At 36.9% G+C, this 21,125-nt stretch overlaps 1 protein-coding gene across 2 annotated transcripts in view; it reads right to left on the minus strand.

Moving 5' to 3' along the window:
* Positions 1–20,438, minus strand: part of LOC133654317 (neural cell adhesion molecule L1.1-like) — a 68,064-nt gene extending 47,626 nt beyond the window's left edge. For both annotated transcript variants that reach the window (XM_062054617.1, XM_062054616.1), the window contains exons 1-4: positions 20,430–20,438; positions 16,602–16,713; positions 12,890–13,059; positions 5,045–5,167 (exon numbers count right to left, since the gene is read on the minus strand). In XM_062054617.1, the coding sequence (XP_061910601.1) occupies positions 5,045–5,167; positions 12,890–13,059; positions 16,602–16,675 (367 nt within the window). In that variant the 5' untranslated portion in view covers positions 16,676–16,713; positions 20,430–20,438. The remainder of the gene's footprint in view (positions 1–5,044; positions 5,168–12,889; positions 13,060–16,601; positions 16,714–20,429) is intronic.
* Between the last annotated feature and the right edge of the window lie 687 nt (positions 20,439–21,125).

The following is a 21,125-nucleotide window of genomic DNA, read 5'->3' on the forward strand; positions in this document are numbered from 1 at the left end:
GAATCCCCGGGAAGGAATCCCGTCCCGACAAGAAATGCCCTGCGGAACATCACAAGAAATGACGTCACGTAGCTCAGTCATTAGGCGCAGATAGGAAAGCAGGAAAAACAATGGACCGGAAAAAGCGCTCTAAGGCATGGCTTCATTTCACCAAAAAAACGAGGAAGCGGCAATATGCAATTATTGCCAGGCTTCGCTCTCGTGTAAGCGGGGGAAGCACAACAAGCGCGTCGTGTCTTCGAAGCAGCGGCAGAGACGACCAAGAACGCCCCTCTTCTTCTGCCAGCTGCCCCAGTCCCAGCTACAGTGGCGGTGACGCCCCTCTTCTTCTGCCAGCTGCCCCAGTCCCAGCTACAGTGGCGGTGACGCCCCTCTTCTTCTGCCAGCTGCCCCAGTCCCAGCTACAGTGGCGGTGACGCCCCTCTTCTTCTGCCAGCTGCCCCAGTCCCAGCTACAGTGGCGGTGACGCCCCTCTTCTTCTGCCAGCTGCCCCAGTCCCAGCTACAGTGGCGGTGACGCCCCTCTTCTTCTGCCAGCTGCCCCAGTCCCAGCTACAGTGGCCGTGACGCCCCTCTTCTTCTGCCAGCTGCCCCAGTCCCAGCTACAGTGGCGGTGACGCCCTTCTTCTTCTGCCAGCTGCCCCAGTCCCAGCTACAGTGGCCGTGACGCCCCTCTTCTTCTGCCAGCTGCCCCAGTCCCAGCTACAGTGGCGGTGACGCCCTTCTTCTTCTGCCAGCTTCCCCAGTCCCAGCTACAGTGGCGGTGACGCCCCTCTTCTTCTGCCAGCTTCCCCAGTCCCAGCTACAGTGGCGGTGACGCCGGTGAGTAACTAACGTTAACTGTTGCCGGTTCATTTCCATATCTGCTCACTTGTAGTAACGTTACTTCTTATGTCAACCAGGACTGCAGTAATGTTAGCTAGACTAACGTTACCTAAGCATGGTCAGCGGCTAACGTTAGCCTTTTTGTATGTGTCTGATAACGTTAACGGTATCTTGTAGCCTACACCACGACACCAGTATCTTGTAGCCTACACCACGACACCAGTATCTTGTAGCCTACACCACGACACCAGGATCTTGTAGCCTACACCACGACACCAGGATCTTGTAGCCTACACCACGACACCAGTATCTTGTAGCCTACACCACGACACCAGTATCTTGTAGCCTACACCACGACACCAGTATCTTGTAGCCTACACCACGACACCAGTATCTTGTAGCCTACACCACGACACCAGTATCTTGTAGCCTACACCACGACACCAGTATCTTGTAGCCTACACCACGACACCAGTATCTTGTAGCCTACACCACGACAGAGTTTGCAGGTCTGTCTAATAAACTAGTGCTTCTTTAGTTCTTTAGTTGATTTGGAACATGAACACACTTACAGTATAAAACATCACACTATTTAGTTGATATGGAACATGAACACACTTACAGTATAATACATCACACTATTTAGTTGATATGGAACATGAACACACTTACAGTATAATACATCACACTATTTAGTTGATATGGAACATGAACACACTTACAGTATAAAACATCACACTATTTAGTTGATATGGAACATGAACACACTTACAGTATAAAACATCACACTATTTAGTTGATATGGAACATGAACACACTTACAGTATAATACATCACACTATTTAGTTGATATGGAACATGAACACACTTACAGTATAATACATCACACTATTTAGTTGATATGGAACATGAACACACTTACAGTATAATACATCACACTATTTAGTTGATTTGGAACATGAACACACTTACAGTATAAAACATCACACTATTTAGTTGATATGGAACATGAACACACTTACAGTATAATACATCACACTATTTAGTTGATATGGAACATGAACACACTTACAGTATAATACATCACACTATTTAGTTGATATGGAACATGAACACACTTACAGTATAAAACATCACACTATTTAGTTGATATGGAACATGAACACACTTACAGTATAATACATCACACTATTTAGTTGATATGGAACATGAACACACTTACAGTATAATGCATCACACTATTTAGTTGATTTGGAACATGAACACACTTACAGTATAATACATCACACTATTTAGTTGATATGGAACATGAACACACTTACAGTATAATACATCACACTATTTAGTTGATATGGAACATGAACACACTTACAGTATAAAACATCACACTTTCATATAATTTCACTTTACAGGAGTAGAAAGAAGTCAAGCTTATTTAATCCTAGCCTTTTCCCACTTCATAGCGTTTACAAATATATACGTCATTTACTGACCTTTTTATAATAAAATATCTTTGAATTAGTTTATACAACAGTTTTGTAATATGTCATGAATTAATTCAGTCATTATTAATATACTGAGATGAAGAATATCTTATATTCAATAAGGTTGAAAGTATTTCACATAATTCTTCTTCTTTGTACTTTGTAAGCACTATTCATGTGAAGAAGCTCTTAAAGTGGATCAGTCTAATTGATCTTTTTTTGTAACACGGCTAACGAATGAATAGAATAGAATAGAATAGAAAGTACTTTATTGATCCAAGCAAGGCATATAAAGACTAAGTGTGAGGTTGTGGGCTGGAACTGAAATATGAGACATTGTTTTCTGCTGTTGTTTGTTTTGGATAGACTCCATTAGGGCTGGGCCAGAAAATGATATCAATATATAAAAAGATATCAATATATATCCAGGTAATCGCTATTTGAAAAAATGCTTTCTCTAATTATTTTTGTCAGAAGAAAGCGGAAGTTGCTAAGCAAGGTTGGTTGTACGAACAAAGTATGAATGATCACTGATTAGTGACATGCTAACAGCCAATCAGCTATCATCTTGTTGTATGAACAAAGTATGAATGATCACTGATTAGTGGGAGGGACATGCTAACAGCCAATCAGCTATCATCTTGTTGTATGAACAAAGTATGAATGATCACTGATTAGTGACATGCTAACAGCCAATCAGCTATCATCTTGTTGTATGAACAAAGTATGAATGATCACTGATTAGTGACATGCTAACAGCCAATCAGCTATCATCTTGTTGTATGAACAAAGTATGAATGATCACTGATTAGTGGGAGGGACATGCTAACAGCCAATCAGCTATCATCTTGTTGTACGAACAAAGTATGAATGATCACTGATTAGTGGGAGGGACATGCTAACAGCCAATCAGCTATCATCTTGTTGTATGAACAAAGTATGAATGATCACTGATTAGCGTCATGCTAACAGCCAATCAGCTATCATCTTGTTGTATGAACAAAGTATGAATGATCACTGATTAGCGTCATGCTAACAGCCAATCAGCTATCATCTTGTTGTATCACTGTTAATTCTTTGCAGTGAGCCAAAATAATGTGTACAAAACAGACAAATGCACCTGGATAGTATGGCAGTTTTTTAGAAGGGACTGTAGTCAGACCAATGTGGTGTGTAAATGATGCAAGGCAAGACCGCTAATACCACACCACTATAGCCGCACTCACCCTTTAGAGCACAGCTGTAATTACCTGGCACTAAACCTTCAGTTCTTCTCAGGTTTCACTTTCACACTATTTTCTTACACTTTATGCAGAATTTCTTACCTGATGTTTGCACCTTCATTTCATTTCTTATTATTGTTATTTTACTATTGTGTTTACCTTGAGGGTCTTATTATTGTTATTTTTCAATTGTGTTTACCATGAGGGTCTTCTTGAGGGTCATTTCTTACTATTGTTATTTTACAATTGTGTTTACCTTGAGGGTCTTCTAGAGGGTCATTTCTTATTATTGTTATTTCACGATTGTGATTACCTTGAGGGTCTTCTAGAGGGTCATTTCTTATTATTGTTATTTCACAATTGTGTTTACCTTGAGGGTCTTATTATTGTTATTTTACAATTGTGTTTACCTTGAGGGTCTTATTATTGTTATTTTACAATTGTGTTTACCTTGAGGGTCTTATTATTGTTATTTTACTATTGTGTTTACCTTGAGGGTCTTCCATGCTTGTGTTGACTTTTCTCTTCCTTCCTGCCTTGACAGCTGAGATGATTATATTCAGAGGGAGGCTACATTTTTTTTACATTTCATATATTTTTCTCATGGTTCTTATTTTCCATAGGTCATAAAGAACATCAATAATTATCGATATTGACGTAAAATCCTTATAAGGTGACACATTTGTTGGCCATGTCAATGTTGTCACAGCAGCACACATGACATGCATGGAAGCTTCCAGACTTGAGCGCCACAAGAAGAACAGAATTGACATAATAATATAACATTAAAAATAATACAATTGACATAATATAATATAACATTAAAAATAATACAATTGACATAATATAATATAACATTAACAATAATAGAATTGACATAATATAATATAACATTAAAAATAATAGAATTGACATAATATAATATAACATTAGTCCCATTGAGATGCAATCATTCATTGTAGTCGTGGATATTAGGTGAAAGGTGATGATGAAGTGATGAACAATCATAGCTGAAGTGTAAAGTGTGTGTTCATGTGTTCACAATGACTAACAATCATAGCTGAAGTGTAAAGTGTGTGTTCATGTGTTCACAATGACTAACAATCATAGCTGAAGTGTAAAGTGTGTGTTCATGTGTTCACAATGACTAACAATCATAGCTGAAGTGTAAAGTGTGTGTTCATGTGTTCACAATGACTAGCAATCATAGCTGAAGTGTAAAGTGTGTGTTCATGTGTTCACAATGACTAACAATCATAGCTGAAGTGTAAAGTGTGTGTTCATGTGTTCACAAGGACTAACAATCATAGCTGAAGTGTAAAGTGTGTGTTCATGTGTTCACAATGACTAATAATCATAGCTGAAGTGTAAAGTGTGTGTTCATGTGTTCACAATGACTAGCAATCATAGCTGAAGTGTAAAGTGTGTGTTCATGTGTTCACAATGACTAACAATCATAGCTGAAGTGTAAAGTGTGTGTTCATGTGTTCACAAGAACAAAGAAGGAACTCACTCTTGTCCATCCAGTGGATGTGTGTGGTACTGGAGCTGGGCGGGGGTTTGCAGGACAAGACGATGCTCTCACCTTCCAGCGGTCTCTTGAGCAACTTCCACTGCTTCTTCAGCACTGGCTGAGCTGCAAACACAACAGCAGTCAGCAGCTGCAAACACAACAGCAGTCAGCAGCTGCAAACACAACAGCAGCTGCAAACACAACAGCAGTCAGCAGCTGCAAACACGTCAGCAGCTGCAAACACAACAGCAGCTGCAAACACAACAGCAGTCAGCAGCTGCAAACACAACAGCAGTCAGCAGCTGCAAACACAACAGCAGCTGCAAACACAACAGCAGTCAGCAGCTGCAAACACAACAGCAGCTGCAAACACAACAGAAGTCAGCAGCTGCAAACACAACAGCAGCTGCAAACACAACAGCAGTCAGCAGCTGCAAACACAACAGCAGTCAGCAGCTGCAAACACAACAGAAGCTGCAAACACAACAGCAGTCAGCGGTTGTAAGCCTCCTGGAAGTATTGTCCCCAATCTAACAAATATTCATATTAAATATTCTATTTTTTTTTATTCTGTCCCGTCCAGCCACTCAGTAATCATCACATCATTAATGTACATATTATTTTACATAATTGATGTACATGTTATTTTACATCATTAATGTACATATTATTTTACATCATTGATGTACATGTTATTTTACATCATTAATGTACATATTATTTTACATCATTGATGTACATATTATTTTACATCATTAATATACATGTTATTTTACATCATTAATGTACATATTATTTTACATCATTAATGTACATATTATTTTACATCATTGATGTACATATTATTTTACATCATTGATGTACATATTATTTTACATCATTAATGTACATGTTATTTTACATCATTAATGTACATATTATTTTACATCATTAATGTACATATTATTTTCCATCATTGATGTACATATTATTTTACATCATTAATGTACATGTTATTTTACATCATTAATGTACATATTATTTTACATCATTAATGTACATATTATTTTACATCATTGATGTACATATTATTTTACATCATTGATGTACATATTATTTTACATTATTGATGTACATATTATTTTACATCATTGATGTACATATTATTTTACATCATTAATGTACATATTATTTTACATCATTGATGTACATATTATTTTACATCATTGATGTACATATTATTTTACATCATTAATGTACATATTATTTTACATCATTAATGTACATGTTATTTTACATCATTAATGTACATGTTATTTTACATCATTAATGTACATATTATTTTTTTACATAATTAATGTACATATTATTTTACATCATTAATGTACATATTATTTTACATCATTAATGTACATGTTATTTTACATCATTAATGTACATATTATTTTACATCATTAATGTACATATTATTTTCCATCATTGATGTACATATTATTTTACATCATTAATGTACATGTTATTTTAAATCATTAATGTACATATTATTTTACATCATTAATGTACATATTATTTTACATCATTGATGTACATATTATTTTACATCATTGATGTACATATTATTTTACATCATTAATGTACATATTATTTTACATCATTGATGTACATGTTATTTTACATCATTAATGTACATGTTATTTTACATCATTGATGTACATATTATTTTACATCATTAATGTACATGTTATTTTACATCATTAAGGTACATATTATTTTACATCATTGATGTACATATTATTTTACATCATTGATGTACATATTATTTTACATCATTAATGTACATATTATTTTACATCATTGATGTACATATTATTTTACATCATTAATGTACATGTTATTTTACATCATTAATGTACATATTATTTTACATCATTGATGTACATATTATTTTACATCATTGATTTACATGTTATTTTACATCATTAATGTACATATTATTTTACATCATTGATGTACATATTATTTTACATCATTAATGTACATGTTATTTTACATCATTAATGTGCATATTATTTTACATAATTTATGTACAAATTATTTTACATAATTAATGTATATATTATTTTACATAATTAATGTACATATTATTGTACATCATTAATGTAAATATTATTTTACATCATTAATGTACATGTTATTTTACATCATTAATGTACATATTATTTTACATAATTAATGTACACATTATTTTCCATCATTGATGTACATATTATTTTACATAATTAATGTACATGTTATTTTACATCATTAATGTACATATTATTTTACATCATTAATGTACATGTTATTTTACATCATTAATGTACATATTATTTTACATAATTGATGTACATATTATTTTACATCATTAATGTACATGTTATTTTACATCATTAATGTACATATTATTTTACATCATTCATGTACATATTATTTTCCATCATTGATGTACATATTATTTTACATAATTAATGTACATGTTATTTTACATCATTAATGTACATATTATTTTACATCATTAATGTACATATTATTTTACATCATTGATGTACATGTTATTTTACATCATTAATGTACATATTATTTTACATAATTAATGTACATATTATTTTACATCATTGATGTACATATTATTTTACATAATTGATGTACATATTATTTTACATCATTAATGTACATGTTATTTTACATCATTAATGTACATATTATTTTACATCATTAATGTACATATTATTTTCCATCATTGATGTACATATTATTTTACATCATTAATGTACATATTATTTTACATCATTAATGTACATGTTATTTTACATCATTAATGTACATATTATTTTACATCATTAATGTACATATTATTTTACATCATTGATGTACATATTATTTTACATAATTAATGTACATGTTATTTTACATCATTAATGTACATATTATTTTACATCATTGATGTACATATTATTTTACATCATTAATGTACATATTATTTTACATAATTGATGTACATATTATTTTACATAATTAATGTACATGTTATTTTACATCATTAATGTACATATTATTTTACATAATTGATGTACATAATATTTTACATCATTGATGTACATGTTTTTTTACATCATTAATGTACATATTATTTTACATCATTGATGTACATATTATTTTACATCATTAATGTACATGTTATTTTACATCATTAATGTACATATTATTTTACATATTTAATGTACATATTATTTTCCATCATTGATGTACATATTATTTTACATCATTAATGTACATGTTATTTTACATCATTAATGTACATATTATTTTACATCATGAATGTACATATTATTTTACATCATTGATGTACATATTATTTTACATCATTAATGTACATATTATTTTACATCATTGATGTACATGTTCATATCTGATGTACATATTATTTTACTGAAGAGAAGTGTGGGTTACGTTTCTTGTTGCCATATTTGTATTTGATTTGATGAAATGTTTGCTATATTCAGCATTTAGTGAAGGGATATTGGGGACAAGACAAGACACAAAAAGTATATATATATATATATATATATATATATATATATATATATATATATATATATATATATATATATATATATATATATATATATATATATATATATATATATATATATATATATATATATATATATATATATATATATATATATATATATATATATATATATATATATATATATATATATATATATATATATATATATATATATATATATATATATATATATATATATATATATATCCTACGCCATACACTACACACCGTAGGGGATAATGATACTTCTACGTATGAATAGACTGCAAAGAAGACAACATATTTCATGTTCACGCTGAGAAACTTTCTTATTTTTTGCAAATAATCATGAAGTTGAATTAATGGCAGCAACACGTTGCAACAAAGGTATTTTCAGCAGTGTGTTACATGTTAAGTGTGTTACATGTTAAGTGTGTTAGCAGTGTGTTACATGTTAAGTGTGTTAGCAGTGTGTTACACGTTAAGTGTGTTAGCAGTGTGTTACATGTTAAGTGTGTTACATGTTAAGTGTGTTAGCAGTGTGTTACATGTTAAGTGTGTTACATGTTAAGTGTGTTACATGTTAAGTGTGTTAGCAGTGTGTTACATGTTAAGTGTGTTACATGTTAAATGTGTTACATGTTAAGTGTGTTACATGTTAAGTGTGTTAGCAGTGTGTTACACATTAAGTGTGTTAGCAGTGTGTTACACATTAAGTGTGTTACATGTTAAGTGTGTTACATGTTAAGTGTGTTAGCAGTGTGTTACATGTTAAGTGTGTTACATGTTAAATGTGTTACATGTTAAGTGTGTTACATGTTAAAGGGAAACTTCGGTTTTTTTCAACCTGGGCCCTGTTTTCATAATTTTTTCTGTATATGTGAGTGCTGGATAAAACATTTTTTGAGGTCGCGCCAGTATTGAGCAGGGCAGGCAGCCTCCAGCCCAGCTAACGCTCGTACACAGGGCAACTGGCTCTCGTCAAAATTCGGCCTATAAACATGCATTTTTTTCACACTGACAGGCTCAGATAGTTACAATGAGTGTCCGACAACATACTAGAAAGGAGAAATTAACGTATGTCTCTACCTTTAGCTGGAGATCGCTGTTTGTTGTGAGCTGTGTCCAAATCTCACCACGCTACAAATCTCGTTCCGAAATCTCGCGATAACTCGCGACAAAACACCGGTGGAAAAACAGTTACCTGACTGAGGTGAAGAGAGACGACCGAAGTGATTTTCTGTTGGATTACCGAAGACTGTTATTTTAGTTTTATAGAAAAGTTTGTTTGTTTGTCAGTCATCTCTCTTCACCTCAGTCAGGTAACTGTTTTTCCACCGGTGTTTTGTCGCGAGTTATCGCGAGATTTCGGAACTAGATTTGTAGCGTGGTGAGATTTGGACACAGCTCACAACAAACAGCGATCTCCAGCTAAAGGTAGAGACATACGTTAATTTCTCCTTTCTAGTATGTTGTCGGACACTCATTGTAACTATCTGAGCCTGTCAGTGTGAAAAAAATGCATGTTTATAGGCCGAATTTTGACGAGAGCCAGTTGCCCTGTGTACGAGCGTTAGCTGGGCTGGAGGCTGCCTGCCCTGCTCAATACTGGCGCGACCTCAAAAAATGTTTTATCCAGCACTCACATATACAGAAAAAATTATGAAAACAGGGCCCAGGTTGAAAAAAACCGAAGTTTCCCTTTAAGTGTGTTAGCAGTGTGTTACATGTTAAGTGTGTTAGCAGTGTGTTACACGTTAACTGTGTTAGCAGTGTGTTACACGTTAAGTGTGTTACATGTTAAGTGTGTTACATGTTAAGTGTGTTACACGTTAAGTGTGTTACATGTTAAGTGTGTTACACGTTAAGTGTGTTACATGTTAAGTGTGTTACACGTTAAGTGTGTTAGCAGTGTGTTACACGTTAAGTGTGTTACACGTTAAGTGTGTTAGCAGTGTGTTACACGTTAAGTGTGTTACATGTTAAGTGTGTTACATGTTAAGTGTGTTACACGTTAAGTGTGTTACATGTTAAGTGTGTTACATGTTAAGTGTGTACACGTTAAGTGTGTTACATGTTAAGTGTGTTACATGTTAAGTGTGTTACATGTTAAGTGTGTTACACGTTAAGTGTGTTACATGTTAAGTGTGTTACATGTTAAGTGTGTTACATGTTAAGTGTGTTAGCAGTGTGTTACACGTTAAGTGTGTTACATGTTAAGTGTGTTACATGTTAAGTGTGTTAGCAGTGTGTTACACGTTAAGTGTGTTACATGTTAAGTGTGTTACATGTTAAGTGTGTTACATGTTAAGTGTGTTAGCAGTGTGTTACACGTTAAGTGTGTTACATGTTAAGTGTGTTACATGTTAAGTGTGTTACACGTTAAGTGTGTTACACGTTAAGTGTGTTAGCAGTGTGTTACACGTTAAGTGTGTTACATGTTAAGTGTGTTACATGTTAAGTGTGTTACACGTTAAGTGTGTTACATGTTAAGTGTGTTACATGTTAAGTGTGTACACGTTAAGTGTGTTACATGTTAAGTGTGTTACATGTTAAGTGTGTTACATGTTAAGTGTGTTACACGTTAAGTGTGTTACATGTTAAGTGTGTTACATGTTAAGTGTGTTACATGTTAAGTGTGTTAGCAGTGTGTTACACGTTAAGTGTGTTACATGTTAAGTGTGTTACATGTTAAGTGTGTTAGCAGTGTGTTACACGTTAAGTGTGTTACATGTTAAGTGTGTTACATGTTAAGTGTGTTACATGTTAAGTGTGTTACATGGCCTTTCCTTGGCTTTGCATAGTAGAGTTTTAACTTGCACTTACAGATGTAGCGACCAACTGTAGTTGCTGACAGTGGTTTTCTGAAGTGTTCCTGAGCCCATGTGGTGATATCCTTTACACACTGAAGTGGCTTGTTGATGCCTGAGGGATCCAAGGTGTGTAATATCATGGCTTACCTGCAGTCATTTCTCCACATTCTCTGCACCTTTTGATGATATTACGCAGCGTAGATGGTGACATCCCTCAATTCCTGCTTGACAATTGTTGTTGTTTAACTATTTGCTCAGGCATTTGTTGACAAAGTGGTGACCCTTGACCTGTGACCCTTGACCTGTGACCCTCGCCCCGTCCATGTTTGTGAACGACTGAGCATTTCATGGAAGCTACTTTTATACCCAATCATGGCACCCACCTGTTCCCAATTAGCCTGTTCACCCATGGGATGTTCCAAATAAGTGTTTGATGAGCATTCCTCAACTTTATCACTCTTCTTTGCCACTTGTGCCAGCTTTTTTGAAACATGTTGCAGCCATCAAATTCCAAATGAGCTAATATTTGCTGAATAAAACAAAGTTTGTCAGTGTGAACATGAAATATCTTGTCTTTGTAGTCTATTCATTGAATAGAAGTTGAAAAGGATTTGTTGTATTCTCTTTTTATTTACCTTTTACACAACCTGACAACTTCACTGCTTCTGGGCTTTGTACATATATATATATATATATATATATATATATATATATATATATATATATATATATATATATATATATATATATATATATATATATATATATATATATATATATATATATATATATATATATATATATATATATATATATATATACATATATATATATATATATATATACATATATATATATATATATATATATATATATATATATACACACGTTATATATATATATATATATATATATATATATATATATATATATATATATATATATATATATATATATATATATATATATATATGTATATATATATATGTATATATATATATATATATATATATATATATATATATATATATATATATATATATATATATATATATATATATATATATATATATATATATATATATATATATATATATATATGCGGCAACACAAGATGAGACTGTGTGTTGTATATGTGATATATACTGTATATGACATCACTACAGTGGTTACCACGGCAACACAAGATGAGACTGTGTGTTGTATATGTGATATATACTGTATATGACATCACTACAGTGGTTACCACGGCAACACAAGATGAGACTGTGTGTTGTATATGTGATATATACTGTATATGACATCACTACAGTGGTTACCACGGCAACACAAGATGAGACTGTGTGTTGTATATGTGATATATACTGTATATAACATCACCGCAGTGGTTACCGCGGCAACAGAAGATGAGACTGTGTGTGTGTTGGCCTCCTTTGACGATGTGTACTTTAGATGACTCACGCTCCACGATGACACGCCAGGTGTGTGTCATGGCGGTGCCCAGGTCGTTGGCGGCGTAGCAGCGGTAGATTCCTTGGTAGGACTCCAGCACCTCGTCAGCGCCGACCGTCAGCGGTCCACTTCCTGTCTGCTCCGACCCGAACATCCTACCGTCTTTTTCCCAGCGGATGCTACCAAAACAAAGCTCCCATTAGCGATGTCATCGCATTAGGTCCACATTAGTTGCCATAGTAACAGGAAGCAGGAAGAGAAGGAATGGTTTAGTGTCACATGACTGACTTGGCTGGGTTAGCCCCGCCCAGAGGGATGGATCAATATTATCAATATTTAGTATTCAAATATTCAGTAGGGCTGAAACTTTCTTCCATCCATGAATCTGTCCATTTTATTGATTGGTGTTCAATTATTGATTTGTGTTCAATTATTGATTTCTGTTCAATTATTGATTTGTGTTCAATTATTGATTTCTGTTCAATTATTGAATTCTGTTCAATTATTGATTTGTGTTCAATTATTGATTTCTGTTCAATTATTGATTTATGTTCAATTATTGATTTGTGTTATTTTGGGACATACGTGGGCGTTGTTGACAAGTATCTATGACCATATGATAACAATGATGAGGGACATACGTGGGCGTTGTTGACAAGCATCTATGACAATATGATAACAATGATGAGGGACATACATGGGCGTTGTTGACAAGCATCTATGACAATATGATAACAATGATGAGGGACATACGTGGGCGTTGTTGACAAGCATCTATGACCATATGATAACAATGATGAGGGACATACGTGGGCGTTGTTGACAAGTATCTATGACCATATGATAACAATGATGAGGGACATACGTGGGCGTTGTTGACAAGTATCTATGACAATATGATAACAATGATGAGGGACATACGTGGGCGTTGTTGACAAGTATCTATGACCATATGATAACAATGATGAGGGACATACGTGGGCGTTGTTGACAAGTATCAATGACAATATGATAACAATGATGAGGGACATACGTGGGCGTTGTTGACAAGTATCTATGACCATATGATAACAATGATGAGGGACATACGTGGGCGTTGTTGACAAGTATCTATGACCATATGATAACAATGATGAGGGACATACGTGGGCGTTGTTGACAAGCATCTATGACAATATGATAACAATGATGAGGGACATACGTGGGCGTTGTTGACAAGTATCTATGACAATATGATAACAATGATGAGGGACATACGTGGGCGTTGTTGACAAGTATCTATGACCATATGATAACAATGATGAGGGACATACGTGGGCGTTGTTGACAAGTATCTATGACAATATGATAACAATGATGAGGGACATACGTGGGCGTTGTTGACAAGTATCTATGACAATATGATAACAATGATGAGGGACATACGTGGGCGTTGTTGACAAGTATCTATGACCATATGATAACAATGATGAGGGACATACGTGGGCGTTGTTGACAAGTATCAATGACAATATGATAACAATGATGAGGGACATACGTGGGCGTTGTTGACAAGTATCTATGACCATATGATAACAATGATGAGGGACATACGTGGGCGTTGTTGACAAGTATCTATGACCATATGATAACAATGATGAGGGACATACGTGGGCGTTGTTGACAAGCATCTATGACAATATGATAACAATGATGAGGGACATACGTGGGCGTTGTTGACAAGTATCTATGACAATATGATAACAATGATGAGGGACATACGTGGGCGTTGTTGACAAGTATCTATGACAATATGATAACAATGATGAGGGACATACGTGGGCGTTGTTGACAAGTATCTATGACAATATGATAACAATGATGAGGGACATACGTGGGCGTTGTTGACAAGTATCTATGACAATATGATAACAATGATGAGGGACATACGTGGGCGTTGTTGACAAGTATCTATGAAAATATGATAACAATGATGAGGGACATACGTGGGCGTTGTTGACAAGCATCTATGACAATATGATAACAATGATGAGGGACATACGTGGGCGTTGTTGACAAGCATCTATGACAATATGATAACAATGATGAGGGACATACGTGGGCGTTGTTGACAAGCATCTATGACAATATGATAACAATGATAAGGGGCCTACGTGGGCGTTGTTGACAAGCATCTATGACAATATGATAACAATGATGAGGGACATACGTGGGCGTTGTTGACAAGTATCTATGACAATATGATAACAATGATGAGGGACATACGTGGGCGTTGTTGACAAGTATCTATGACAATATGATAACAATGATGAGGGACATACGTGGGCGTTGTTGACAAGTATCTATGACTATATGATAACAATGATGAGGGACATACGTGGGCGTTGTTGACAAGTATCTATGACAATATGATAACAATGATGAGGGACATACGTGGGCGTTGTTGACAAGTATCTATGACAATATGATAACAATGATGAGGGACATACGTGGGCGTTGTTGACAAGTATCTATGACAATATGATAACAATGATGAGGGACATACGTGGGCGTTGTTGACAAGTATCTATGACAATATGATAACAATGATGAGGGACATACGTGGGCGTTGTTGACAAGTATCTATGACAATATGATAACAATGATGAGGGACATACGTGGGCGTTGTTGACAAGCATCTATGACAATATGATAACAATGATGAGGGACATACGTGGGTGTTGTTGACAAGTATCTATGATAATATGATAACAATGATGAGGGACATACGTGGGCATTGTTGACAAGTATCTATGACAATATGATAACAATGATGAGGGACATACGTGGGCGTTGTTGACAAGCATCTATGACAATATGATAACAATGATGAGGGACATACGTGGGCATTGTTGACAAGTATCTATGACAATATGATAACAATGATGAGGGACATACGTGGGCATTGTTGACAAGTATCTATGACAATATGATAACAATGATGAGGGACATACGTGGGCGTTGTTGACAAGTATCTATGACAATATGATAACAATGATGAGGGACATACGTGGGCGTTGTTGACAAGTATCTATGACAATATGATAACAATGATGAGGGACATACGTGGGCGTTGTTGACAAGTATCTATGACAATATGATAACAATGATGAGGGACATACGTGGGCGTTGTTGACAAGTATCTATGACAATATGATAACAATGATGAGGGACATACGTGGGCGTTGTTGACAAGTATCTATGACAATATGATAACAATGATGAGGGACATACGTGGGCGTTGTTGACAAGTATCTATGACAATATGATAACAATGATGAGGGACATACGTGGGCGTTGTTGACAAGTATCTATGACAATATGATAACAATGATGAGGGACATACGTGGGCGTTGTTGACAAGCATCTATGACAATATGATAACAATGATGAGGGACATACGTGGGTGTTGTTGACAAGTATCTATGATAATATGATAACAATGATGAGGGACATACGTGGGCATTGTTGACAAGTATCTATGACAATATGATAACAATGATGAGGGACATACGTGGGCGTTGTTGACAAGCATCTATGACAATATGATAACAATGATGAGGGACATACGTGGGCATTGTTGACAAGCATCTATGACAATATGTTAACAATGATGAGGGACATACGTGGACGTTGTTGACAAGCATCTATGACCATATGATAACAATGATGAGGGACATACGTGGGCGTTGGGTTGCCGGAGGCCTCACAGGGAAGATGGATGTCGCTAGCAGCAAACGCAGTGAATGTTGTCATGGCCTCTAAAGACTCTGTCAGAACGGGTGGTTGTGTAACTGCAAGACACAAACACACACATCATGTGTAGACCCAGTTGAAACTGCAACACAAACACACACATCATGTGTAGACCCAGTTGAAACTGCAACACACAAACACACACATCATGTGTAGACCCAGTTGAAACTGCAACACACAAACACACACATCATGTGTAGACTCAGTTGACACTGCAACACACAAACACACATCATGTGCAGACTCAGTTGAAACTGCAACACACAAACACACACATCATGTGCAGACCCAGTTGAAACTGCAACACACAAACACACACATCATGTGCAGACCCAGTTGGAACTGCAACACACAAACACACACATCATGTGTAGACCCAGTTGAAACTGCAACACAAACACACACATCATGTGTAGACCCAGTTGAAACTGCAACACACAAACACACACATCATGTGTAGACCCAGTTGAAACTGCAACACACAAACACACACATCATGTGTAGACTCAGTTGACACTGCAACACACAAACACACATCATGTGTAGACCCAGTTGAAACTGCAACACACAAACACACACATCATGTGTAGACCCAGTTGAAACTGCAACACAAACACACACATCATGTGTAGACCCAGTTGAAACTGCAAGACACAAACACACACATCATGTGTAGACCCAGTTGAAACTGCAACACAAAAACACACACATCATGTGTAGACTCAGTTGACACTGCAACACACAAACACACATCATGTGCAGACTCAGTTGAAACTGCAACACACAAACACACACATCATGTGCAGACCCAGTTGGAACTGCAACACACAAACACACACATCATGTGCAGACCCAGTTGAAACTGCAACACACAAACACACACATCATGTGCAGACCCAGTTGAAACTGCAACACACAAACACACACATCATGTGCAGACCCAGTTGAAACTGCAACACACAAACACACACACAAACACACACATCATGTGCAGACCCAGTTGAAACTGCAACACACAAACACACACACACAAACACACACATCATGTGCAGACCCAGTTGAAACTGCAACACACAAACACACACATCATGTGTAGACCCTGTTGAAACTGCAACACAAACACACACATCATGTGTAGACCCAGTTGAAACTGCAACACACAAACACACACATCATGTGTAGACCCAGTTGAAACTGCAACACACAAACACACACATCATGTGTAGACCCAGTTGAAACTGCAACACACAAACACACACATCATGTGTAGACCCAGTTGAAACTGCAACACACAAACACACACATCATGTGTAGACTCAGTTGACACTGCAACACACAAACACACACACACAAACACACACATCATGTGCAGACCCAGTTGAAACTGCAACACACAAACACACACATCATGTGCAGACCCAGTTGAAACTGCAACACACAAACACACACATCATGTGCAGACCCGGTTGAAACTGCAACACACAAACACACACATCATGTGCAGACCCAGTTGAAACTGCAACACACAAACACACACATCATGTGCAGACCCAGTTGAAACTGCAACACACAAACACACACATCATGTGTAGACCCAGTTGAAACTGCAACACACAAACACACACATCATGTGTAGACCCAGTTGAAACTGCAACACACAAACACACACATCATGTGCAGACCCAGTTGAAACTGCAACACACAAACACACACACCATGTGTAGACCCAGTTGAAACTGCAACACACAAACACACACATCATGTGTAGACCCAGTTGAAACTGCAACACACAAACACACACATCATGTGCAGACCCAGTTGAAACTGCAACACACAAACACACACACCATGTGTAGACCCAGTTGAAACTGCAACACACAAACACACACACCATGTGTAGACCCAGTTGAAACTGCAACACACAAACACACACATCATGTGTAGACCCAGTTGAAACTGCAACACACAAACACACACATCATGTGTAGACCCAGTTGAAACTGCAAAACACAAACACACACACACAAACACACACATCATGTGTAGACCCAGTTGAAACTGCAACACACAAACACACACACACAAACACACACATCATGTGTAGACCCAGTTGACACTGCAACACACAAACACACACACACAAACACACACATCATGTGTAGACCCAGTTGAAACTGCAACACACAAACACACACATCATGTGTAGACCCAGTTGAAACTGCAACACACAAACACACACATCATGTGTAGACCCAGTTGAAACTGCAACACACAAACACACACATCATGTGTAGACCCAGTTGAAACTGCAACACACAAACACACACATCATGTGTAGACCCAGTTGAAACTGCAACACACAAACACACACATCATGTGCAGACGCAGTTGAAACTGCAACACACAAACACACACACCATGTGTAGACCCAGTTGAAACTGCAACACACAAACACACACATCATGTGTAGACCCAGTTGAAACTGCAACACACAAACACACACATCATGTGTAGACCCAGTTGAAACTGCAACACACAAACACACACACACACAAACACACACATCATGTGTAGACCCAGTTGACACTGCAACACACAAACACACACATCATGTGTAGACCCAGTTGAAACTGCAACACACAAACACACACACACAAACACACACATCATGTGTAGACCCAGTTGACACTGCAACACACAAACACACACATCATGTGTAGACCCAGTTGAAACTGCAACACACAAACACACACATCATGTGTAGACCCAGTTGAAACTGCAACACACAAACACACACATCATGTGTAGACCCAGTTGAAACTGCAAAACACAAACACACACACACAAACACACACATCATGTGTAGACCCAGTTGAAACTGCAACACACAAACACACACACACAAACACACACATCATGTGTAGACCCAGTTGACACTGCAACACACAAACACACACACACAAACACACACATCATGTGTAGACCCAGTTGAAACTGCAACACACAAACACACACATCATGTGTAGACCCAGTTGAAACTGCAACACACAAACACACACATCATGTGTAGACCCAGTTGAAACTGCAACACACAAACACACACACACAAACACACACATCATGTGTAGACCCAGTTGACACTGCAACACACAAACACACACATCATGTGTAGATCCAGTTGAAACTGCAACACACAAACACACACACACAAACACACACATCATGTGTAGACCCAGTTGACACTGCAACACACAAACACACACATCATGTGTAGACCCAGTTGAAACTGCAACACACAAACACACACATCATGTGTAGACCCATTTGAAACTGCAACACACAAACACACACATCATGTGTAGACCCAGTTGAAACTGCAACACACAAACACACACACACAAACACACACATCATGTGTAGACCCAGTTGAAACTGCAACACACAAACACACACACACAAACACACGCATCATGTGTAGACCCAGTTGAAACTGCAACACACAAACACACACACACAAACACACACATCATGTGTAGACCCAGTTGAAACTGCAACACACAAACACACACACACAAACACACACATCATGTGTAGACCCAGTTGAAACTGCAACACACAAACACACACACACAAACACACACATCATGTGTAGACCTAGTATGTAGATCTGATGCAAAATGATACAAAAGTGTACACAAGAATGTTGATGTTGACTTGCACACACGTCACCATGGCAACAAGGAGCGTCACTTACTGTTGGTCACTTTGTCTTTTTGTCCACAAGGAAGCAAGGAAGCAAGGGAAGGAGGTGAGAGAGGAATTGTTAACTTTGTTCTAACACACAAATACTCTCCAGATGTTGACATTGTTCTAACACACAAATACTCTCCAGATGTTGACATTGTTCTAACACACAAATACTTTTGTAGTGGAATTTCTGACCTTTTGTACCATTTCTATTTTGTTGTTTGTCAAAGTCTGAGAGAGCGTGGGTGAAAAGCATTAAGGAAGACATGGCAGGTGGCGTCACCCTGACATGGCAGGTGGCGTCACCCTGACATGGCAGGTGGCGTCACCCTGACATGGCAGGTGGCGTCACCCTGACATGGCAGGTGGCGTCACCCTGACATGGCAGGTGGCGTCACCCTGACATGGCAGGTGGCGTCACCCTGACATGGCAGGTGGCGTCACCCTGACATGGCAGGTGGCGTCACCCTGACATGGCAGGTGGCGTCACCCTGACATGGCAGGTGGCGTCACCCTGACATGGCAGGTGGCGTCACCCTGACATGGCAGGTGGCGTCACCCTGACATGGCAGGTGGCGTCACCCTGACATGGCAGGTGGCGTCACCCTGACATGGCAGGTGGCGTCACCCTGACATGGCAGGTGGCGTCACCCTGACATGGCAGGTGGCGTCACCCTGACATGGCAGGTGGCATCACCCTGAC

Source organism: Entelurus aequoreus, linkage group LG07 (assembly GCF_033978785.1).
Source record: "Entelurus aequoreus isolate RoL-2023_Sb linkage group LG07, RoL_Eaeq_v1.1, whole genome shotgun sequence".
Lineage (NCBI taxonomy): Eukaryota > Metazoa > Chordata > Actinopteri > Syngnathiformes > Syngnathidae > Entelurus > Entelurus aequoreus.